The following is a 23,561-nucleotide window of genomic DNA, read 5'->3' on the forward strand; positions in this document are numbered from 1 at the left end:
GTCATCCCTTTTCCTCCTCCTGTCCCATTGCAGGCAGGGGGATTTGCTGTACTGGGAGCTGCTGAGTTGTCCCCTCGATAGCGCAAATGTAGGTCCGGGATCCAGAGACACCAGGTTAGGCAGGCAGAGCTCTGGAGATTTGCCCACACCTTTCAGCAAGTGCTTCTGCTTGCTGTTGGGGCAGGAGCTGTTTGTCTCCACTTCTGCAGTGCATGTCTGTTAAGTCAGCACAGTGGACTAGAGGTGTGCTGGTGGTATTGCCAGTGAGCGAGTGAGATCAGTTATCTTGAAACATAAACCCCAGATTGAAGTGGCAGGGGGCATTGCTATCACGTACCTATGCTCGTGCTGTGAACACAGAAGTCAAATCAGTTGTCCACAAAAAAAGGTGGCTGTTTTGTCACTAGACTTCCCTGTAAAGATACAGATCAGCTTAGGGAATCACTAAACCACCTCTTGTCTCTGAGGACAGCCCAACTGAGCAGCTGTGTAAAATAGCTTGCGTTGGGCCTTTGCCCTGGACCTTTGGCCTGGAGCTAGCCTCTCCCCAAGCCGTCTGGTCATCCATGCTGTGGACGGCAGAAGCTGTGACCTCCTCGCCCAGGTAGCTCAGCAGAGATAGGTACGTGTCTGTGCAGGTGCCTGGGTCTGGTAGCCTTCTCCTTAGGGACTCTTGTGTACTAAGAAGTGGGACTGCCCCTTGGAAGAGCCACAAGTCCTGGCTTTTCCCTTCTGTTGTCCTGTGGCACTCTTATTGCTCATGTTTTCACCCATTAGATTACACCTGCCTGGAGGCTGCCAGTCCTGGAAGGAGCTGCAGGGCTGAGCAGAGCCTTAAGTTACCCTACCCCCAGCTGCAGTGATGGGCAAGTCAGAAATACGTCTTCCACTTAAAAATGCTCAAAGGACCGTGGTCACCACTCCTGGCACCTATTCCTTACGCAGGAGGTCAGGCATTGGTAGCAAAGCAACAAGCAGCAGCTCGTGCATCCATCCATCCCTCCCTCCATCCACTGCAGCATCACCCCCCCATGCAAAGCTTCACCTCTTCTCACAGACAAGTGCTTTATCCTTAGAGTCATTTTATTACTAGTTCTGCTTTAGATTAAACAGGCCTTCAGTATATAAAAATAATGTATACAAATTAGCAGTTAATGTTTTACATTTCTGGCTTAAAGGCATTTATAAGTTACGCATTCATGTCCCTTCCCTCCCCTTTGAGCTTGTGTGTGATACTGAGCCGGTTGGCGCTTAGCATCTTAATTACAGCAGGAAGCAGTCGCTGCTCTGGCTTACAGCGAGGACTTACCCTGGTCTAAAAGCTGGGACTAGCGAGAATGTACACGGCAGCCACGCATCCTCGCAGCAGGGCAAGCAGGGGCCGTTTAACAAAGTAAATGCATTAAGAGGTTAATTGCGATAGTGCATGGTTTGGCTTTACTGATCAGCAGCAGGGCAGGGGAGGAATCAAGTCCAGTGCGTTATCTGGAGGCTTGTGCAGCTCTCTGGCCTCTCTCCTGCGTGATTTCAGCTGTGACCCTGCAGCATTCTGGGATCGTGGTGTTTGCTGCAGGGGCTGCAGGCTGCCCAGCATCTGCTGCATGTCGCATCCTTCAGCTGCTGCCTAATGGGGAGCAGCCTTGTGCTCCCCGAGGGCTGATGGTCACTGTTACCTCCGAGAGGCTCCAGCCCCAACAGCAGAGGTGGATGCCAGGGATGCAGGAGGGCAGAGCTAGGTACCACCTCGCAGAGACTTGAGGATAGTAAATCCTTGACCCTGCTGCTGATGGTTGTAGCTACAGAGCCTCCCCTGCGGTGAGGAACAGACTCATCACAGCCTTATGATCCTAGTGAGACCCTCAATATAGGTGCCTCAGTCCCTGCTCCCGTAGCACAGAGAAATTTTAAGGAAGACATATAAAATCACTGTAAAATAGCACCCCTGCCAGCTCCTGGGGTATGGGAAGTGCCCAGGGTGGGATCTTTGCAGCAGGCCTCTCGCTGGAGAGGAGGTGCAGCCCATGCCTGCTCGGCTCTGCAGCGGAGGAGAACACAGGTCTCAAAGGGCTGGGGGAGGTAGGGGGGATGTGCAGGGACTGCTGCGTCCCTGGCTTACAACCCTCCTCCCCTCCTGCAGCGGGAAATCAAAGGCACCAGCAAGCTGAAGAGCGGGGCACACCAGTGCACAGGGCTGACCCTGAGATGGGTGTGCGATGGAGTAGCTCTGGGGTAGGGATGGGGCAGCTCCTCTTTTCCTTCCAGGATGAGTTGGGGCCCTTTCTGTGCTCCCCCCTCCCTGCCCATCCCCAGGAGGGTCTCCCAGCCCTGCCAGCCTGGAGAAGAGGAGCTCGAAGGCATTGCTAAGCAAGCACCAGGGGATCCCTGCGCCAGACCCAAGGGCATGCAGGGTGGGAGCTGGCACGCTAAGCGGCTGGAGCAGCTAGAAGCGGGCACTGTCCCTCTGCCCCATGTCATCCCAGGCCAACGGATTGACGTCCTGCGATCCCATCTGCATCGGGAGGATGGTCCTGTCCCGGTCCTGGCAGCTGCAGGGACGGCGCCGGTCACAGCGAGATGTCCGGCATCGCCTGCAGGCTCTGCCCCGCAGCCCGTTTCTTGGCGCTGCCGCGGCCCTTGTCTGCGCGCCGGTAAGGGTTGTTCCGCAGATCTGCACCGGGAGAAAGCACAGAGGCTGGCTGAGCTACGCCTGCCCACCCCGGCGAAGGCTGGGACCCAGGCACCCACCACCGCCCAGGAGTCACCCCGTTTGGGTACAAGGATGCTCAGGAGAAGCCCGACCTGCTGCATGCAGAGACAGGAGGAGCAGCAGCTACAAACAACCAGCATATGGGTCCCCGTCCCTCGGCTCTTTCGGTGCCCAGCACCGTACTGTGGGACGGGGGCTGATGCCATGGTGCCCCTGGGGTTGGCTTTCAGCATGGGGCAGAGTCCAGCCAATGTGCCACACAGCCAGAGGCGACAATGGGCCAAGAAACCCAGGAGGGTGGCAAAGTCTGGCAGCCCCTGCCTGCACTCTGCCCTCACCCCGAGCCCGGCTGCCCCCACGTTACCTACAGAGGACTCTCCTCATTGAAGCTCACATCGCAGAAGAGCCGGGACGAGCGCTTGCCCGTCCGGGCCGTGAAAGGAACAGTTTTCAGAGCTGAGCAGAGCAATCCAGAGAGACAGCGAGGAGGAGGAGAGAGGAGGAAGAAGCAGAAGAGGAGGAAGAGATATGAGACAGGGCAGAGACCACTCAGTACCTTTGCTGCATAGGATGGGAAAGTGCTACAGGTGGGTTCGGTCCAGGCTGACAGCCCCCCGCAGCCCCCCGTCACTGAGGGTCTCCCCGCTGGCACAGAGCCTGGGGGGGATGCCCAGCCGCTCACCTGAAATAATCTCTCACCTGAAATAATGTCCTCGATGGCCCCGTCTTTTCCTTCATAGATGAGTGGCTCCTTCACCATCTGCTTCTTCTTCAGCTCAGCGATCATGTCCATCTGTTGCCGCCTCGCTTTCTGGATGGGCAACTGTGGTTGGGGACAGCACGGGGTGAACGGTGTGACCTTCTGCCGCACCCCCAAAGGAGATGGAGTGCCCCCATCTTCACCCCCCACCCAGCTCTCCCTCACCAGGACCTGTTTTGCCCTTCCCCACCACACAGCCCTCTCAGGGCTGGAGCAGAGCTGCCCCACCAGGACAGAGGCATGTGGGTCACCTTCACCTCAGGCTGGTCTTCGCTGCCAGGGGAGCCAGATTCTGCCTCTTTGGCTGCGGCCTCTTGTTTCTTCCACAGTTCGATGTCCTGCTCTGCTTTCTTGGGAGAAGTGCAGGGAGGATGTGCTGAGCCAGGGGGGTCTTCCTGTGGGACTGCAGCTCCCCTTTCCTCTCCTCGGCAGCCCCCAGCTCCAGCATCTCCGACCGCCCCAAAGAGCAGCACCGAGCCCCAGGGTCTCCCTGCCCCACAAGCCCCCAGTCTTGCATGTGGCTTTTGCTGATTACTCCAAGGTTGGATCAGACCCTCCCCAACCCCAAATCCCCTCCCAGCCCCCAGAAACAGGGCACCCCCCCCTCCCCTCCTACCTTGTAGGCTCTGATGAAGCGCATGAACATGGGGAAGAAGGTGGTGGGGGGACTGGTCTTGGGGTTCTCCCCGAAGTACTCCACAGCTGACTCGTATGCCTCCTGCAGGCAGAGACACCCCGATCCGGGGGGCTGGGGCCAGGCAGCACCACTCCATTGCCCACTGCCTCCTTCCAGCCTCTCCTACCTCGGCATCCTCCTCCGTATCCCCCCCAGCTCTCCCACTGGAGCCACATCCTGACCAGGAGCCTCTCCCATGGGGCAGAGGTGTGAGCAGAGGGCACCTCAGGGTGTCCCCATGCAGGAATGGGGGGGACCAATCCTGCCCCATGACCCCACACTACTCCCAGCACCCACCTTGGCAGTTTTGCTGTCAGCCTGCAGCTTCTCCATCACCTCCAAGTTGACCTTGAGGAAGTCCTTGAGCACAGGGCTGTCATCTTGCCGCATGAACTCCTTGCGGGTCAGCTCCATCCCCTGCTGCAGGCTCCGCACGTCCTGCAGCACACTGTCCAGGGAGACTGCGGGAAGGGCAGGCAGCACCCGGGTCAGGGCAGGCTTGGAGAGCCCCCGCACTGGGGCTGCACCCTGCTGTGACACCCCTAGTCCGGTGCCCATGGGTGCTACCTGTGCCCGCCTTGTCGAGGAAATGCAGCTCAGTGTGGAAGCCGGTCAGCTCGGGGTACTTCTCCGTGATCACCCGCACCAGGTAATGCAGCAGCGTTTGCTTGCGGTCCGTCGACTTCATCTCCAGGAGCTGGGAGAGAGCAACGTCAGCCCCAGCCCGCATCCCACCTCACCCCTGCTCAGGGCAGGCTCTGGTGGCTCTCTCCCCATGGCTGGTTCTGCATCCCTCCATCTCTCCGTACCTGGTCTCTGCATCCTTCCGACCCCACAGCTAGTTCTTGTGTATGTCCATCCCTTTAGCTCCTCCCCATGCCTCTCCAACCTTATAGATGATCTCTTCATCCCTCCATTCCCACAGCTGAGTCCTGTGTCCCTCCACCCCCATGGCTGGCCCCTGCATCCCTATAGCTCCTCCCCATGCCTCTCCAAACCCTATAGATGTTGCCTGCATCCCTTCTTCCCCACAGCTGAATCCCGTGTTCCTCCACCCCTATAGCTGATCCTTGCATCCTTCCATCCCCACAGCAGGTTCCCATGTCCCTCCTTCTCTACAGCCAGTCCCTATGTCCCTCCATCCCCGAAGCTGGTCCCCAGGCAGTGACAGTGCCCCTATACACCAGCACACCGGGCAGCCCTGCGCCGACCCTACCGCATCCAGGCTCTGCAGTCGAAAGCCGTAGGCTGCTCCACGCTTGCTGCTGTTCATGTAGTTCCCAAAGGCCAGGACAATCTGCAGAGACACAACGGCTTGGGGACACGATCCGGCACAGATGGGGCATCCCGGTGTGGGCAGTGCCTACGCTCACCCTGGCAGCACCCTGCGCGCACCCGTCCCCCCGTCAGGGCCACCGCACCCCAAACTCCTCACCTCGAGGATGTTGCGCAGTTTGCTGGAGGACTTGAGGGACATGGAGGCGGCGATGATGGCGTTGAGTTGCTGTGGGTGGGAGGAGAAGCGTGTGAGTCTCGCCACAGGATGCCACCCCCTTGCAGCCCCCCCCACCCGTAGTCACCCCACTTGCCCCCACCCCCAACACCCACCGGCATGAGCAGCTGGGCCGTGTCATTGAAGTTGCCCAGGAAGATCATGACGTTCATGCGCTCGGCCAGGCGTGGGATCTTGCTGAAGCGGATCATGAACTGGTCCTCGTCTGAGAGCTCCTCCGGCGGCTGCTGCTCCCGCTCGAACTTCCCGATGAGCGTCCGCTCGTACTCAGTGGGCAGGAAGCGCAGCAGCAGCTCCAGAAAGTCAAGGCTCAGAGCTTGCTGGTCATACCTGCAGGTGGTGGGAAACCCCCAGTGTTTCCCACCCTGCAGCAGGTCCCTCCATCGCCCCTGTCACCCATGGCTGGTTCCCATCTTCCCTTCATCCCCACAGCTGGTCCCCGCATCCCTCCATCTCTCTGTATCCAGTGCCTGCATCCCTCCATCCCCACAGCTGGTGCCGTGATTCCTCCAACCCCAGCAGACACCACACCATCCCGACCCCTCGATGTAGCTGGGCTTGCACCCAACCTTCTCCTGACCTTCTCCCATCAAGCAGGGGACACTCACGTCTCGATGGCTGTGCAGATGTCCTGGATGCTGCGGCCACCCTTGCGGAGGGTGATGGCCAGGTTCTTGGCACGGTTGGACTCCATGAGGGTGACCTTGCTGGGAGCCTTCTGCGTGGCCTTCGTCTTGAGGGCAGTGATGTCCAAGCCAGGGCCCTGTGCCTTGGTCTTGAACTGCTCCTCAAAGTCACTCATGTCCAGCTCCTGCAGGGAGACAGGGCTGAGGGCACGTCGGGGAGGTGATGCAGGACATCTGGGACAAGGACGGGGCCGGAGGACCAGGACAAGGGGGAGAGGAGTGAGAGGATGAAGGTGGAGCAAGGGGATGAGGTCAAGTGGAAGGGACGAGAATGGAGCAAGGGGACAGGGAGGGGCTGAGGAGACCAGAGGGTGAAGACGAGGAAGAAGACATGGCCAGGATGTGAGGATGAGGATGGAGCAAGGGGACAAGGACGGGGTGACAGGAAAAGGATGGCAGATCCCATGTTGTCCCTCTCCATGGCGCCAAGGAGCTGCTCCAAACCCCAGCTCCTCCAGCAGCCTCATGACACCGCGGATGGGTGCAAGGTGGGCACGGGGGCAACCTCAGCCTGGGTGCAGCATGGACTGGGGCGCTGGCCCAGCCAAGCACCCTGCACCCGGACCCCCCCAGACTCCCCCTGTGTGCTCACCTGCAGCACCTTCTCGTCATTGAGCTCGGTGAAGACGGTGCCATCTATCTGGCTCGGCTTCAGTGCCACCCAGTTGAAGACAGGCATGCGAAACTTGGTCTGGATCGGCTTCTTCACCTTCACTGCAGTTTGATGGGGAAGGGGGGACATGTCACGGGGTGGGGGGGTCCCAAACCCACCCCGGGGTTCCCCCAGCCCTCACGTGGGGGATGTCCCACCATCCCTGAGCCAAACTCACCTGAACTGCCAGCAGTCGGGGGGGCACCTGGCCCGGCTGGGAGCTCCCCACCGAGGGGTGGGGGTGGTGGAGGGGGGGGGACAGGGCCCTCCAGCCCCCCCGGGAGTGGCGGGGGTGGGGGTGGCACTTGGGCACCTGGGAGTGGAGGGGCTGGGGGGGGGCCAGTGCTTGCAGGCAGTGGGGGTGCGGGGGATGGCGGGGGGCCGGGCTCAGCCCCCGGCAGTGGTGGGGGGGGTGGAGGGGGAGGAGGTGGGGGGGCGTCGGGTGCTGGTGGGGGAGATGGGGCTGGAGCTGGAGCATCTGCAACAGAAAGAAGACGTGGGTGAGATGGTGGCCCAGCAGGGCCCAGTGCCACCGCCACATTCCCTCTGCCACTGAGTGACTCTGCGTCCCTGGGCACATCCCTGCGCCCCTTCCTCAGTTTCTCTACCCAGAGACACGCTGCCACCCCGCCTCTGTGCCGGGTGTCCCCACTGGGAAGGGGACATCATGGGCTGCTGCCATCCCCCTGCACCCATGGTACCTGTGCCAGTGGTGGTGCTGGTGGCGGTGGCCTCTCCGGTAACCACGGGGGCCGCCGGGGTTTCTATGACGACGGGGATGATTTCGATGGCAACGTCTCCGTCGGGCCCACGCAGGATCTGCACCAACCCCTTCTCCTCCAGCTCCGCCAGCCGCCGCTCCAGCGCCAGCCGGTAGCACTCCTGGGGCTGCGGGGCCGGCGGGCTGGGTGGCCGCGGTGGGCTCAGCTGCTCCTGCAGCAGTGACAAGCCCTGGCACATCACTGGTGTCCCACTGCAACCCTTAAACCCCAGTCCCCCAGGCACCCATCCCTTTCTCCAGTATCGTAGCACCCATGGGTGCTCACCCGCAGAGCCTCCAGCTCCCGCCGCGCCTGGCTCAGCTGCTTCTCCAGCTCCGCTATCTTGGCCATGGAGTCGTTCTCCGCATCCTGCAGCTTCTCTGTCAACTGCGGAGGACGAGGCGACGTTGCTCAGCCCCATCCCCAGCCCTCCCTCAGGGCTTGCGTCAGCAGCTCCTGCCCACGCACCCACGTCCCACCTGGCTGACGTGCTCCTGCAGCTCCTCCATGTGCTCCAGCACGGCCGTCTTGGTCTCCGAGTCCTCCAGCATGGCCCCCACGTCAAAGACGTTGTCCAGGTAGGCTTGGATCTGCACCTGCAGCTTGTCGCTCTCGGTGAGACGGAGGCTCTGCCATGGGAAAGCCGGTGGCACCGTCACGGCCGGTGGTACCCCCCCACCCCCAGCACCCACCCACCTCTAGCACCGGGGCCGTGCAGCATCACCCACCTCCAGGTACTGGTCCAGCCCCAGGTGGGTGAACTCGTACTGCAGGAAGACGCGGAAGTTCATGTTCTCCACCGAGTGCACCACGATGTTGATGAACTGCATGCAGGCCACCTGCGGGACGGGCATAGGCTCAGTGTGGTCACCAGCATGGCATGGTGGCCTGGTAGTCCTTGGGGACACGGTGCCCCGGGGACTGCACAGTGGATCGGTGGCCCTTGGGGACATGGTGCCCCTGGGGAATTCATGGTGGTTTCACAGTCCTAGGGACCTGGGGAAGGACCAGTGGCTCAGCAGCTCTTGGGGACATGATGCCCTGGGGACAGCTCTGTGGCTCAGAACCTCTTGGGGACACAACGCCCTGGGGACAGCACAACAGCTGGGCAGCCCTTGGGACATGGCACCCCCAGGACAGCATGGTGGCTCGGCCACCCATGGGGACAGCAGAGCACCAGCCCAGCCAGCCACTCACCATGAAGTCGATGTTGGTGTCCTCATTTCGGAAATATTCCATCAGCTTCTCGAAGCGGTTCTTCTCCCCGCAGACCTGGGGTGGGAGCAGGGGGCTGAGGGCCAGGGGGGACATGTCCAGGGTGGGCACCCAGGGGGGTGGCAGGGCAGAAGGCACCCACCAGTGATGCCATCCCAACCCTGATGGGTGCTGCCCAGCACCCAGTCTGGCTGGGACGTGGCCCTGGGGACACGTGCTGGCATGGGGACATCAAGCCCAACAGCTGGAGCATCCCCGAGCAAGTCACGGGATGGGCATTTTCAGGATGGAGGATCCCCTGATGATGCAGGGCTCTGCCACATATAGGGAAACTGAGGCACGAACCCAGCCAGAGCACGGGTGTCAATGTGGGGACTGTACGTCCCTGCTGGGGACTCACCTCCTTGAAGTTGTCAAAGGCGGCCAGGATGATGTCATGGCCACCTCGGACCAGGCAGACAGCGGCCAGCAGCTCCAGCACCAGGGCCTTGGTCCTGCGGAGACATGGGGCATGAGGGGGTCAGGGCCACGGGGCGAGCAAGGGGACAGGGGGACGGGTCCTACCTGGCATTCTTGTTGTTGAGGCTCAGGGTGATCTCGTTGACACAGGCTGGGTGGTTCATCACCAGGCTGAAGCCAGACTTTGGGGGGAAAGGGAACATTAATGGGGTCATGCGTCCTCCTGTCCCCACCCCAGGGATGCTCCAGGACCTTGGGACATCCCTAAGCCACGTCCCCACCAGACATGAGGTTGAGTGAGGACATCTCGGAGTAAGGGGATGGCGAACAGGTCCCACCCCAAACCCTGACCCCGAAAATGGTGCCGCAGGGGCTAGAGATTTTGGGGAGCCCCAGGTGGGTCCCCGAGGATGCCACCCTCTCCCACCTGGTAGTTCATGATGGCGCGGAGACACATAATGCAGACGTGGACGTCGTCCTTCTGGCTGACGAGGCGGGAGTTCCTCAGCGTCTTCCTGCTGTGCGAGGGGTTCAGCCTGGGTGGGCGAGAGGGTGGCTGAGCGGGGGCTGGGGGGGGCAACCGGGGGGCACAGCGCAAGCAGGGAGGGGGCAGCGCACGGGTGGGTGGCAGCAGGGGCGGGGATGACACCAGGGGACCTGGGCATTTGTGACCCCATAGGAGAGACCCCCACGTCCACCCCCATCTACAAGCCCTTGGGGTGGGGGGGTGATGGGGGGGTTGGATGGAGGTCGGGAGTCCCTCGTGTGCATGGGTGGTCTCGGAGGCTCACCGGGGTGGATAGGAGCTGCCGGGTGACCTGGGGCTACTGTCCCCATCGCTGCCCGGGGCGCCGTAGGGGACGCTGGGGTGAACGTGGCGGAGGAGGGTGTGGATGTGCTGGTTCGAGAGGCAGCAGCTGGAGCAGCGTTAGAGCCTGCAGGACAGGAGGGAGAAACGGGGCTCCCGCGTTGCCCCTGGGACACCCAGGCTTGGGGACACGGGTGGGGGACAAGGGCTGGGACCCCCTGCGGGTGCCACGTCACTCCTGACCTGTCCCTGGGGCTGGGGGGGGACGCCCCAGCTCCTCCGGAGCTGCTGGCAGGCGGTGAGGGACCCCCGCGGTCCCTAGGGTGCCACATTAAGGCTCCCGGGGTGACCGCGGCGGGGTGTCCCCTGGGACCCCCCCCTGCCCACCGGGGATGCCCCACAGGCATGGTCCCCCATGCCGGTGACCAGCAGCAGGGTCCCGCCGGGGCGTCCCCGTCACGCCAGCGCCCCGGGCCCGTCACCTACCGTCAGCGCGTCCCCCCGGCAGCGTGCAAGAGAAGAGCGGGGTTAGAAGGGGGCTGCGGGGGCGAGTGGCACCAAGCGAGAGCCACCGGCCACCGGGACCGGCTGGGGGGGGGGGCGCAGGCCCATTCCTCCACCCCAGTTTTAAACCGGGGGAGGGTGGTGGGTGGGTGTGATTTGCTCGCCCAAAATCTCAATCACTTCCAATTTTTGCTTATTCTTGGGCTTTACCCAGAGCATCCCACAACGGTTGCGGTGCCGGGCTGGGGGCACGGATCCAGCCCAGCTCCTGGCAGGCTTTATCCCTTGCGCACACAGGGGGACGTGGCTTTGTCCCCCCCAAACCAGCGATGGGGACCCATTTTTAGGACCAGGCCTGCGTCTCCCTGCCGAGTCCCTCTCCGAGCACGATGCAGCCGGGGGTGCAGCGAGGCGGAGAGCAGGGGGAGGACACGGCGCGGGGACAGGGAGGGGGACAGCTGGGGACGGGACCACGCGTTACCTGACGGTGAGGTGCCGCACTTTGGAGGAACCCTGGGTGGGGGACGAGGAGCTGCTTTTGCTCAGGTCCTCCAGCGACCGCTCCAGGCCCTTGCCCTTGTCGGAGCCTGGGCTGCCGTTCTCGGCGCTCTCCATGTCATACCTGGTGACCCACAGGGACACAGGGACGGGTGAGACGTGGCACCCTGACATGGGCAAACAGCCCTCTGGGGTCCCCGGGGCTGGGGGTGTCGGGGATGCTGTGTTCAACCCCAGCCACGGAGCATCCTTAGCTCCATCACTCCGATGACAGGGGGCAGCACCCCCAGGGACACCCCCCCTCAGCCCCCCTGAGTCCCAGGGAAGGCTGATCCCAGCCTTGGGGAAGGGGGACCCGGTGGGGACGTACGCGACGGAGCACTGGGCGAAGGCGAGATACTCCAGTAGCACGTCCAGCCCTTTGTTCTCCTCGTTGAGGAACTCCTGGACCCAGCTGTGGGGTGCAGGGGGTTAGTAGGCTCTGCCAGCCCTCCTCATCCTCCCTTATCCCCCCCCACATGCCCCAGCAGAGCCACCCGCTGGCCAGAGGTCCCCAGTGAGGGTGGGACACACTGGGGACATGAGGTGGCACCATGAGATGGCACCTCTCCAAAGCAGGTGGGTGCCATGCTGACCCCACCTCCTGGTGCCCCAAAGGACAGAGCCCAAGGGCTCCGCTGCCACTGCTGCCACCACAACAGGACAGCCCAGCCGTGGGTGGCAGGACCATGGGCACCCACGGCTCAGCACCCACCGTACCACAAGGGGCCGGGGTACCCAGGGTGGGGACCAGGCTTCATCCTGGCACCCAGGAGGTACCATGGTGGCACCCACCTGGCAGAGCCAAAATGGGGTCCTACAGCAACCATGGCACAGCCGGCTGCTTCAGGACCCCCGTCCTTCCATCAGAGCCACCCCAGAGGGGCAGGATGAGGCCACCAGCCTCCACATCCTGCTGCCACCCCCACAGCCAGAAGCCACCGGCACACCAGTCCCTGCCCCAGCAATGCCAGGGACAGCAGCAGCAGCCAGGTGACAACAAGGACACCCCCCAGGTCCCTCTTCCTTACCCGATGTAGTTGGTCCTCAAGGAAATCTCCAGCTCCCGGAGCACCTGCGTCGACTCCTGCACTCGCCTCTTGAACTGGGGGACAGGGAGAGCCATTGGCACCGTCCCTGCGCCCGACCCGGGATGGGGACGAGGGGTGCAAAGGGGAGCCCTCACCTTCCTGCTTACACCACCCGTGTCCAAGTAGCTCTTCAGCTTCTGGATGTAGGCAGACGGTGGGTTTTTCACCTGGAAACGTTCCTACGAGCCCCGGAGAGAGGCTGAAACCAGGCCACCCGCCCGCAGCACGGGGACGTGGCAGCCACCATGTCCCCATCCCACCCACCCCCCCCCGCGCTGCAGATGGTCGCGCATCAATGTTTAATCAGGTTAACAACACGCTGTCTCTCTAACAGAGATGGATGTTGGCGTTCGGCATATGCCGAGTTGATGCCCACGTTGCAAGCGGTGCTCGGGGACAGGGACGGCACTGGGGATGCTGCGACACCCGGACCTCACCTGGTCGCAGATGAGCTCCCACTTCTTCTCGTTGTCATACTGGTTGAGCAGCTTCATCTTGTCTGGGGGCAGGTTCATGGAGTTCTGCGGGGTGATAGGTGTCAGGGTTAGGGGTCACCGCCGAAAACAACCCCCAGGGCTGTAGCACCCCAGCTCGCCCAGCACTGGGTGTCCTTGCTCAGTGGTGGGATGATGGGGACATCGGTGGGAGGATGGGGACACCACCATCTCCAGGTTGTTAGCATCCCACCAGCCACGGACCCATCAGCAATGCCCCCACCTGGGGGTCCCCAAGGTGGAGGGCGGGGGGTGTTAATAGGGGACAGGAGGAAAAATTGGACCCGTCCATCCATGTCACACGTGTGTGATGCTCCCGGCCTCAGCCAGCCCAGTCCCAGCAGAGCCACTTGGGGTGAGGGACAGGGACACAAGCTGGTGACACAGCTGAGGAACCCAGGAGTCTGGGTCCTGCTTGAGTGTGACGGTCACCTCCGAGTGCCCCCGCTGCAGGTGCGTGACAAGCCTGGCTGGTGAAATCAGTGTTTCTTTAGAGACATGATGTCAGTGCAGGGACTGGTGTGTCACCATGTTCCTCCATGCCACCGTTGCACAACTCTGGCCCCCGCCAACCCCCCCGGGGCCACCCCGTCAGGATGTGACGTGGTTTCCGCTCTCTGAACGGCACAAGGCGGCTGCCGAAACTGCTCCATGCTATGGCTGGGAGCTCTGGGACGCCCCGGGTGCAGCTCCTGCCTCTGGGGTGCTCGGGGACACAGTGGGTCCCTGAGGGACACCATGGGGTGACCAGCAGAGCCTTTAATGGGGCACCCACCATGGCCTGGGCCATGCTGGGTGCTCAGCTCGGCTCACGGCAATTTATTTTCCCAAAAGACCCATTTCTTGGTGACCCGGCCCCCAGGGAAAAGCAGGAACTGAGACTGCTGCTGGCCTGGAGAGCCCAGGCAAGCTGGCACGATGGCACGTGGAGGTGATGGACAGCCCCAAGTCACCCTTACCCTCCAGTTTTGGTGTCCCCTGATGTTAAGGATGGGCATGTGGGGAGCATGCACTCCTGGGACACCCACGTCCTTGGGGAAAGGGGTTTGGTTGCCCACAGAGCAGCAGGTCCAAGAGGAGAGGTGTCACAGTGGTGAGCAGGAGCAGAAACCTCACCGCCCACCTCCACCAAGGACCTGTCGAGCTGCTTTCGCAAGAGACGTGGGCAGAGAGGAGCCAGCACTCGGCTGGATTTAGCCAGGGGACAGCTCGCACAGAGAGCTGGGTGGGGAGGGTAAAATTAGGTTGCGGGGTCAGAAATAGCCTCGTTGCAAAGCCGCTGGGGCCACACCGGAGCTGCCGGATCCCGGGATGGGCAAGGTGGCAGCAACACCTGGATGTCCCCTTTGCTGGGCAGCCCCGTCCTCACGGTCTGCAAGCTGCCATCCTTGGGGTGGATGAGACCCTCCAGGAGGGCCAGACCAAGGGACAGGGCTGTGCCGAGAGGGACCACGCACCCAAACACCCCACCCGGGGCTCCAGCAGCACCCATGGCACCGTCCCGTGGGACACTCTGTTGGGTGCCCTCAGCAGAGAGGGCACGGCGGCACCCGCCACGTGGACCACCTCTTCCAGGGACCACGTGTGGGACCTAGAAAAACCAGGACCAAGAGTCACCGGTGGGACAGGCCCTCCTGTCCCAAGGATGCAGGCGGGGCAGGGGGATGCTGGGGATGTCCCTATGGAGGTGGCTCTGCCACCGAGCCCTGCGGTCCCTTCCTCGCAAGCAGGGCTGGGCTGGGTGGCAGGATGTGGCACGGTTTGGGTACAAACTGGGTGGTGGCTGCATCCCGCCATGGCCCTGGGCGGGCATGTTGTGCCGGGGGGGGGGGGGGGGGGGGGGGGCAGGAAGTGGCTCCGCTGTGGTCCCCCACGTCAGCCAGCAGCACGAAGAAACCGGTTCTCATTTCCTGCCGAGGAGGGGGGGACCAGTGCTGCAGGAGGTGTGGGGCAGGGTGGGTGATGTGGGGCAGGGTGGGAGATGTGGGGCAGGGCGGGAGCCGAGCACCCCAGAGGTGGCAGAGGAAGGATTTGGTCCTCCTCCTCTTCCTCCTTGGGGGACAAGGATGGAGCAGCCACGGGGACTTGTCCCCAGCAGCCACATCCTACCTCCCCTCATCCAGCACCCAGCACCCTCCGGCCAGCACTCAGCACCCTCATCCCACCCCAGCGTGGGATTTCTGCATCGTTCCCCCCGCCTCGCCCAGCCTGCCAGCAGCATCACAGCCCACCGCGTTACTGAACGGGTGCCACCAAATGTCCCCCACCAACTCTCCTGGGACACGTGGTGCCATGCAGCCCACGGTGCCATCCTACCCATGTCCCCTGCCAGGATGTGGCCGGCTGGGACCACCCCCCATCTCAGGGTGGGTTTGCTGCGGGGTTGAGCTGGGCTTAACCCAATACCTGAAACTGAGACTGGGGGAGGCAAAGCAGCACCTACATTATCTTCCGGTACGAAAAGACCTTTTCATATCACAGCACCCGCAGCACCGGGGCTGCTGCCGGGGGTGGGGATGGAGCTATTTTGGCTGTCAAACACCTTCTTTTTGTTCCGCATGTGAGCGGGCAGAGCTGAGCGAAGCCGGGCTCTGCATCAAACCCCAGCACAAAAAAATTAAAAGCATCCTTTACGGAAGTGTTTGCTCTGCAAAACACTGACGGGCTTGAGTGAAAACCAGGCTGAACCCAGGGAGCATCGTTTCTGGGCCATGTGCCGGGTGTGCATCCATGGAGCGGGGACAGAAAGCCTCGATGGCACGTGGCACAGGAGAGCATCCCGGTCTAGACATTGGGTACCAACCCTGCCTACTGCAGGGAAGGGGCCAGATTGGCCCTCAGATGGCAGTTTAGGGGCCTCCACCACCTAGTTGGCCACGGGAAGGACTATTGTCACCAGGTGCCTGGGCTGGTGGCCAATGGACCACCCTGCTCCTGGGATGCTCCATCCCTTGTGGCCATGGAGCATGACGCTCCCACCCAAGGGGGTTTGGGGCATGCCCAGCCTTGCAGCACCAGCCCTCCCATGGTGTCCCCTGCAGTGACCCTGACTGCCACCGGACCCATCCTCCTGCCTCTTCCCAGGGCTCAGCACTAGGCACCCAGCAGGATCTGGCCCACCCAAGGCTCTCCTATCCCCCAGCATGCAGCAAGCCAGGCTGGGTGATGCTCCCAGGACCAGCTCATCCCACCAGGGAGTCCCTGGATCTGGCCAGGTCCCAAATCCACCACATGCCAGGCAGGGACAAGCCAGTGGAGGAGCAGACGGGTCCCCGCTGATGGCCAGATCCTGCTGCAAGGGTGGTGAGGAGCAGCTAAGGGATGGGCGGCCACTACCGCCTGCTGCTCCCGGCTCTATTTTAAGAACAAGCAGAAGCTGCTTTCACAGGCTGAGGAGACGAGCCTGATCCAGCCACCGCACCCGCATTCCCGCTCGGTGCCTGCCTGCCCGCCCTGTGCCCACGCACGGGGGGATCCCTGTGCTGGGATGTCCCCCTAAGTCAGCCAGGGCCAGATCCAGGGATATGGGGGGGATCCCTGCACTGGGACACTCTTCTGATTCAGCCAGGGCCTGATCCAACCATGTCGGGGGCTGATCCAGCAATGTGGGGGGACTGATCCAGCCATGCGGGGGGATCCCTGCACCAGGATGCCCTCCTGATTCAGCCAGAGCCTGATCCAGTCACCCAGGGCATTCCCTGTGCCAGGACATCCTCCTCGTTCACCCAGGGCCTGATCCAGCCACATACAGCAGCCCTCAGTTCACAGGCTGCTTCGCTTCCCATGCAGGGCACATGTGCCCTGTGGGGACACCCCACCGCAGCCCCCGTGGCACCCAGCCGGACCTGGCTACCGCGCCAGCGCCAAGCTGGGGCCAGATCCAGCAGAAAGCTGAGCATCAGTTTTCTTTCCCGGTTGAGCTGAGGCTGACACGGCAGCCAGGGCTCACTGGTGACCGGTCCCACTGCCAGGGCCAACAGCACATCTGCAAACATCTGCAAACATCTGCAGCAGTGACGTTTGCCGCTCTCTCCTCCAGGTCCCAGGAGAAGAGGCAGCAAAGCCCTTGCCAGCAAACCTCCCAGCCGGAGCAGACCCTGTCCCCATCAGCCACCAGCCGAAGGCTCCAGCCGAACCCTCCCAGCTTCACCTCCACCACACCTTCGATTCACAGGTTCATTTATATATTCCTGATTGCTACCTTTTAATGTGCAAAGGGGGGAAAATCCCGACTGCTTTGGGTGGGAGCATCTGAGTATCCCCATCCCGGCAGCAAAGCTGCTCCTTTCCTCTGCTCCATCCCAAAAAGCCACGTCGGCACATCCCAAACCACTTGGTACGGGGACAACCCTCCCGTTGCTCTGCCAAAGCGGCATCTGCCACAGTGCCCTAGCTGGGAAGAAGCCAATTTTGGGGGATTAAAACTAAATTCCCCATTTCTTGGCATGCGATGGGTTTATCCGTCCCCTTCCTGGTGGTAGTTTGGATCCCCTGGGCTCCACCACTGGCTTTTCTGCCAGGCTTTGCCCCACAAGCTCTCCCAGTTTGGGATATCCAGCCCAAAACTGGTTTGCACCAACATGCTCTCACAACATCGCCGTAGCTGTGGCAATGTGCCGGATCCAGATCACGCCCCACCAGGAGATTCCCAACCCATCACCTCCTGCTCCATCACCGATCTCACAAGCTCAGGAGGTGGAAAAAATTGAATCCCAAGTCAATGAACATGGTTGGGGTGGGTAAGGGTGGAGGGACCCCCCCATCCCCGTCCCCTCGGGGGTCCCGCTGCCCCCCCTGGCCATCAGAAGAGGGAAGGGAACCTGCGAAAGGAGGAAGCGAGATTGGGACAGCCGATTTCACAAGATGCCCGGTTCCTGTCTGGCCCAAACCCAGCCCCCTGGGACCCCCCAGCTCCCAGGAAAGGGCTTTCCCTTGGGACGGAGGGGGTCCAGGTGGCGGCGAGGGTCTGGAGCATCGTTTTCCTCTTTTCTGATTGTTTTTTTGGCTTAGGATTTCCAACCTGCCACCACCCAGCTAGGCAGAAAGCACCGTTTCCTGAGGCCTCGCAGCAGCAGCGGAAGCACCCCGAGGTCCCCGGCCACCCGTCACTGCCACCGCGTCACCCAGGAGCCATCACAGACACTGCCACCCAGCTCAGCCACCCGCTGCCCTCTGCACCCACGGCGACGGGCGTCCCACGGCAAAGCCCCATCCTTGGGGATTTTGGGGGTCCCATGCGGATCCCCACCTTGCAAAGCCCTTCGCCATCATCCCCCCTCAGCTGCGCCGAGCTGGAACTGATGCTGCCGGTGGGAGAGAAGCGGCAGCGGCTCCAGCTGTGATGCCTGCTCCCAAATAATCCTCCTATTAAATGCCACGAGATAAAAAAGCTTCCAAATAATTTGCGCTGGGGGCTGGGATGGTGGATCCCACCAAACAGATCCCGGCGCGCCGGCAGGCACGGGAGCTTTTGCCCGTGTCCACTCCCAGCACGGAGTCGGCAAATGTGCTCCATCTCCCTCCCGGGGGATCAAGGGATTAAAGCAGCAATTTTTTTCCCCACTCCCAGCCCGACCCTCCACCACGGAGCATTTTTGGGGAGGGCACAGATACGGGATGGAGCGTATGCCGGCTCCCATGGTGGGACCGCGGCCGGCCCGGCACGAAGGTCACGTCCGTCCGGCCCCGCTCAAGGACGGAGAGGAGCGGGCAGGCGCTGATCTCCTGCAGCTCCGAGTATTTCAAGGAGCTGCCATCCCACGGGAACGCCGTTTTGGCATCGCCCGCTGCTCACCCCATGGCCGGAGCTGGGGAGACCGGGAGCGATGCCGGTGGTTTTTTCTCCTGGGGACAACGGCATCGGGGAGGAGGAGGAGGAAGGAGGTGAGCCAAGAGCTTTGCCATCCGCCGCACCGGCTGCCTGCAGCACGCTGCCGGCTCCGGGCCCTGCCGGCTCCCCGCCATGGCGGAGCATCCCAGTGAGCCGGGGTCACCCCAAGAGTTCAGGGCTGGGTCCCCCCCCCCCCCCGCCCCAAAAACCATGAGAGCACGGGGGAGGCAGCACCAGCTGGGGGGCATCCCCCGGGCAGGGTCGAGCATCCCCGTGAGTAATGAGGTGGGAGAAGAAAAATTATTATTAAGAATGAAAATCATGCATAAAAACCAAATTAAATATTAGATACAATAATAGGATACGACAATACGATAGTAATAAACCCCAGCACAACTACAATAACCATAACGATGCTCATAAAAAGCCCGGGCAGATTTTGGGGCCGCCCCCCCCGAAGCAGAGGTGTCCCCCCCGAAGCAGGGGTGTCCCCCCCAGCCCCCCCAGACTCACCAGGACACGGCCGAAGCGCTCCTCCAGCTCGGCGGCGGCGGGCATGGGCTGCCGGGCGGGCGGCGGGGCGGCGGCGGCGGCCGGGGGGGGCACCGGGAGCCGGTTGTCGCGGCTCTCCCGCCCCGCAGCCCCCCCCTCCATGCCCCCGGCCGCGTTGCCCATGGCGGGGATGCGGGCCGGAGCGGCTGGGTCGGGGTCGGGGTGATGATTTTTTTTTTTTTTTTTTTTTTTTGGTCTTCCCCCCCCTCCCCTCTTCTACCGCTGCTGCTCTTCGCCGTTTGCAACTTCTCCGGGGCGTTATTACGCTGTTAACGCCTCCCCCGCCCCCCCGCCCCGGCGGGCTGGGCTCCGCCGCGCCCCGGCCCCGCCAGCCGAGGGGCGGCCCCGGCACCTGCCGCCCCCCCCGCCCCGCCCGGGGGCTGCGGCTACCTGGGGCCGGTCCCGGCTCTCTTGCTGGGTCGAACTGCCTCTTAGCTTGGCTTAGCGTGGCTGGGGTTTTTATTTGGGGCATGTGCTTTCATTTTACTTATTTATTTTTAAATTTTTTTTTTTGTTATTTTTATTTTTACTTTAGTTTATTGGTTTATTTCATTTCTATTTCCTTCTCTTATTTACCTGGGGTTTATTTCAATTTTTATTTTGTTATTTTTCTTTATTTTATTATTTTTCTTTATTATTTTACTTTAGTTTTTTCTTTTTTAATTTTTATTTTATTTTACTTTAATTTTTTATCTTTGTTATTTTATTCACTTTAAATTTATTTATTATTTATTTTTTATTTTATTTTACTTTTTTATCTTTTTACTTTATTTACTTTTAAATTTTTTTATAATTTATTTTATATTATTTTACTTTATTTTTTATCTTTTTTATTTTATTCACTTTAAATTTATTAATTTATTTTATTTTATTTTTATCTTTTTATTTACTTTTAAATTTTTTAATTTTTATTTTATTTTATTTTACCTTAATTTTTTATCTTTTTTATTTTATTCATTTTAAATTTATTAATTATTTATATTTTATTTTATTTTTTTATCTTTTTGTTTTATTTACTTTTACTTTTTTTTTTTAATTTTACCTTAATTTTTTATATTTTTTTTTCTTTCTTTTTTTTTTTTTTTTTTTTTTTTTAAGGGGCAGTGGGAGCAAGGAGGGCAGCCAGGAGATGTTGAGCTCCCTTTCGCTCCCTTCCCCTCTCTCCCTGCTTCAGCCATCACAGGATGGAGAGCTGAGGCTGAGCAAACTCATTGCACCCCTGGGCAGCCCACCCTGGGCAGGGAACCTCCGGAGTGTGTGACACTGGATCTGGGGGCTCCCTGGGTGGAGACACCCACCTAGTGCCAGTGTTGGCATGGCGTGGGCAGGGGACGGCCCTGCCAGCACCCTGATGGCCCAGGGATGCTCCCACTTTGCTGCCAGGCCGGGATAAAGCCGGACGAGCAGAATCACCTCGCCCAAGGGTGCCACGGGCAGGGGGCACGCAGGATGGAGCTGGCATTGGCATCCACGCTCCCCAGCGGCTCTCCCGGGGGAGCCACAGCACCCATCACCTTTGGCAGAGCATCCTGCGGGAATGCGGCAGCCGGTTTCACCCCATCAACACGCAACTCCTGCCTGCTCCCTGCCCGTGCAGAGCCAGGCATCCCCCCATGGCTCCTGCTGCGCCAGCATCGACAACTGTAACTCCTAACCACTGCCAGGACACGAAGTGCATGATTCCGCTGAGATTTGGTGAGATTCAGCAAGATTTACTGAGATTTGGCGATACTTGCTGAAATTTAAGATTTGAGCTCTGCTGAGAGATGGGTGGAGGATGGATCCAGATGGGATCCTGGGACCCCCCCCAGGATCTGCCATGGTCCAGAATCCCCCGCGCAGCCGCGGGGCCAGACGCCAGCGTTACCACATCCGTCCAGTTCTCGTGGCATCTCCTGTTTGGCAAGACCTGCTGAGGTGTCGGGACAAGGCACTCGGCACCGCAGAGACCAGGGGAACACGCCGGACCTGTTCTGCCAACCTCTTCCACTCCCCGCAAACCCCAAATCCCAGTCAGGGGACGTGTGCCGTGAGCAGCCAGCTGCCACCAAAGCAGGCAGCTGCCGCTGATTCCTGAGCTGCCCTTGACACGATGCTGCGTCATCCCCATCATCTCTGGGGGTTCGGGAGGTTGAAGAGTAGCCGCGGGCAGCTCAGCGGCACCAAAATTGGGGTCACCCACATTTGGGTTTGTTCTGATTTTCCAAAGCTCAGTTTTGCAGTTGAAATCTCTTGGTTTCATTAAATATTTCAGCATCTCATTAAATAGTTTGCATTTAATTTTTAAGGTAAGGTACTGCGACCCTCTGCGGGGACAGGGACAGCCACCCTGACACAGTCCCAGAGGTGTGCCCAGGAGTGTAGATGTCACCAGGGTCACATGTGAGGACCAGGGCTTTCACCCAGCACTGTCCCATACCGGGGACAGGCTCTGCCATGGGTCAGGGGGTCTGTGGGGACCCCAAGGTCTGGATCCCCCCATGAGCATCCTGCCTGCATGGCGAGGTGAAGCCTGAGTGCTATCAGAGCACCCATGTTCATGCTGGCAACACCTTCCTAACCACAGCTGGAAAAGGGTACAAGGACCTTTCCTGATGGGAATTACCAGGATTGGGATCCCAGCTGGAGAAGCAGGGTAGGAGTGGAGACCCCCATGCAGGAGACCTGGTGTGGACTGAGCCCGGTGGGAGATGGGTGCTAGGACAGGTCCCAGGCTGCCCAGACAGGGCCAGGCTTTGATCTCAAAGGTCCCACCAGGTCCCTCCTGACCTGGGGTGGGATGCCCCATGTCAAGGGTAAGTGTGATCAGAGCAGCAGGCAAGGTTGGGCAGGATGGGGTTGACAAGAGGGACGGCTGTGGCTCTCAATCCCCAGGAGAAGCAGGGATGAGGCCAACGGTACCACCTCCTGGCCATGGGGAGGGCTGCGATGGTGGGATGAAGGCTGTGAAAGCAGGGCATGAAATGAGGGCTGTGTGCTGGGAAGGACAAGGCTTGTGGTCCCCTCTGCATGGGGAGGTATTTCATGAGGGATTTGGGGTTGCACTGATCTCCGTGGGCATGGTACCAAGCTGCAAAGAGGGAGCTCAGTCCTGGTTTTTGGGCAGCTGGAGGTCCTTGGTGCAGGTTAGATGTGGTAGTCCTTGCACCAGCTATACCAGGAGGACGAGGTGGGGGAGCATCCTACTCCCCCCTCATCTCAACCCCAGAGACTGAGATGCCTCCAGAGACAGCAGGACCAGCCAGAGTGCCAGTGGTCCCTTGGCTGGGGGACTTCATGGCCCTTATTTGCTCTTCTCTTGGGCCAGCCCTGCACGATCCATCCTGGGTGCTGCACCTTGCGGTGATGGTTGTTGAGCTCCTGTGACCACAGAGAGCCTCCTGACCGCCCCAGAAACTGGCTGGGACCTGGCCATGCCCTTTGGGAAGTGAGGACACCCCACTTCACTCCAGGAACTTTGCAGAGAGCTCAGTGCATCACAACTCAGGTATTACTGATGTTCCTGCCTCGCAGCTTCTCTCTTCATCTAACTGCCTTTGCATCTGTTGCTACCAAGTCCTCATACTCTCGTGTCTTCCCTCCTGTCACCATTTTTCTGGTGTTTGACTTGCGACACGTGAAGGCTTTTATCTGACAATTCAAATTACGTGGTGGCTGTTCACACCCTGCTATAAATAGTCCTTAAAAAAACATTCGAGAAATTACGTGCTCAAATAGTCATCTTCAATGTGTGCCCAGGGCTAATTTTTTTTTACATTAAGGTTGACTTCAGACTTAGATTTGTTTCCTTCATTAATTTCAATTCACTAGAAAATACTCAAGCAGAACATTGTACTCTTCTGGGGCTTTTTCCCCCGAATTTGCAGGTCCACAAAAAAACACTATTTTTTTTATGTTAGAGCTACCCAGGCAATATTTCCTCATCCAAATAAGCATTCCTAGACCTAGATTGTGCAGCCCAGAATAAACCCAAGGTTATCATGTTAACTTGGCACTGAAGGATTAAGCTCTAGATGCTTGAGGGTATTTGGACAGCTGACCCCACCTCATGTACCTCCAAGCAGCTGGACCTAGGGGTACCTGAGATAGGGAGGGGAACTGTTTCTCAAGGTTCCCCAAGGGCATTGCTCTTCCTTTCTGTCTTGATGGAGGATTTCTGATGATTTGAGGACCTACTCTGAAGTTGTGTGGCTGAAGTGAAGGTCAACCCAAGAGTCTTTCTTGATGGAAGGCTCAAAATCTTAATTCCTTTGCCTCTGAGATGCTGAGATTGGATTTCTATTTTCAGTGCTGCTGAGTTTCTCAGTGGCTCTAAT

General features: G+C 59.9%; 1 protein-coding gene across 8 annotated transcripts; it reads right to left on the reverse strand.

The window, feature by feature from the left end:
* Positions 1 to 1,065: 1,065 nt before the first annotated feature.
* On the reverse strand, positions 1,066 to 20,088 carry FMNL1 (formin like 1). 8 transcript variants are annotated; one of them, XM_069786771.1, is made up of 27 exons: positions 19,207 to 20,088; positions 12,807 to 12,890; positions 12,310 to 12,548; positions 11,610 to 11,693; positions 11,223 to 11,363; positions 10,221 to 10,346; positions 9,857 to 9,965; positions 9,535 to 9,611; positions 9,371 to 9,464; positions 8,953 to 9,027; positions 8,484 to 8,594; positions 8,235 to 8,384; positions 8,041 to 8,142; positions 7,696 to 7,927; positions 7,173 to 7,472; positions 6,935 to 7,056; positions 6,265 to 6,467; positions 5,752 to 5,986; positions 5,579 to 5,647; positions 5,360 to 5,440; positions 4,711 to 4,840; positions 4,441 to 4,604; positions 4,084 to 4,185; positions 3,719 to 3,817; positions 3,407 to 3,530; positions 3,072 to 3,163; positions 1,066 to 2,668 (listed from the first exon to the last, which is right to left on the reverse strand). In XM_069786771.1, the coding sequence occupies exons 1-26, from the start codon at positions 19,366 to 19,368 to the stop codon at positions 3,072 to 3,074; spliced, it is 3,507 nt and encodes a 1,168-aa protein (XP_069642872.1). In that variant the 5' UTR covers positions 19,369 to 20,088; the 3' UTR covers positions 1,066 to 2,668. The 8 variants fall into 8 exon arrangements, with proteins under 8 accessions (XP_069642872.1, XP_069642873.1, XP_069642870.1 ...); XM_069786772.1 differs by lacking the exon at positions 3,072 to 3,163 and having other exon boundaries at positions 12,310 to 12,383; positions 12,465 to 12,548; positions 19,207 to 20,086; XM_069786769.1 differs by lacking the exon at positions 3,072 to 3,163.
* Positions 20,089 to 23,561: the final 3,473 nt, after the last annotated feature.

Source organism: Haliaeetus albicilla, chromosome 7 (genome assembly GCF_947461875.1).
Source record: "Haliaeetus albicilla chromosome 7, bHalAlb1.1, whole genome shotgun sequence".
In the NCBI taxonomy this organism is placed as follows: Eukaryota; Metazoa; Chordata; class Aves; order Accipitriformes; family Accipitridae; genus Haliaeetus; species Haliaeetus albicilla.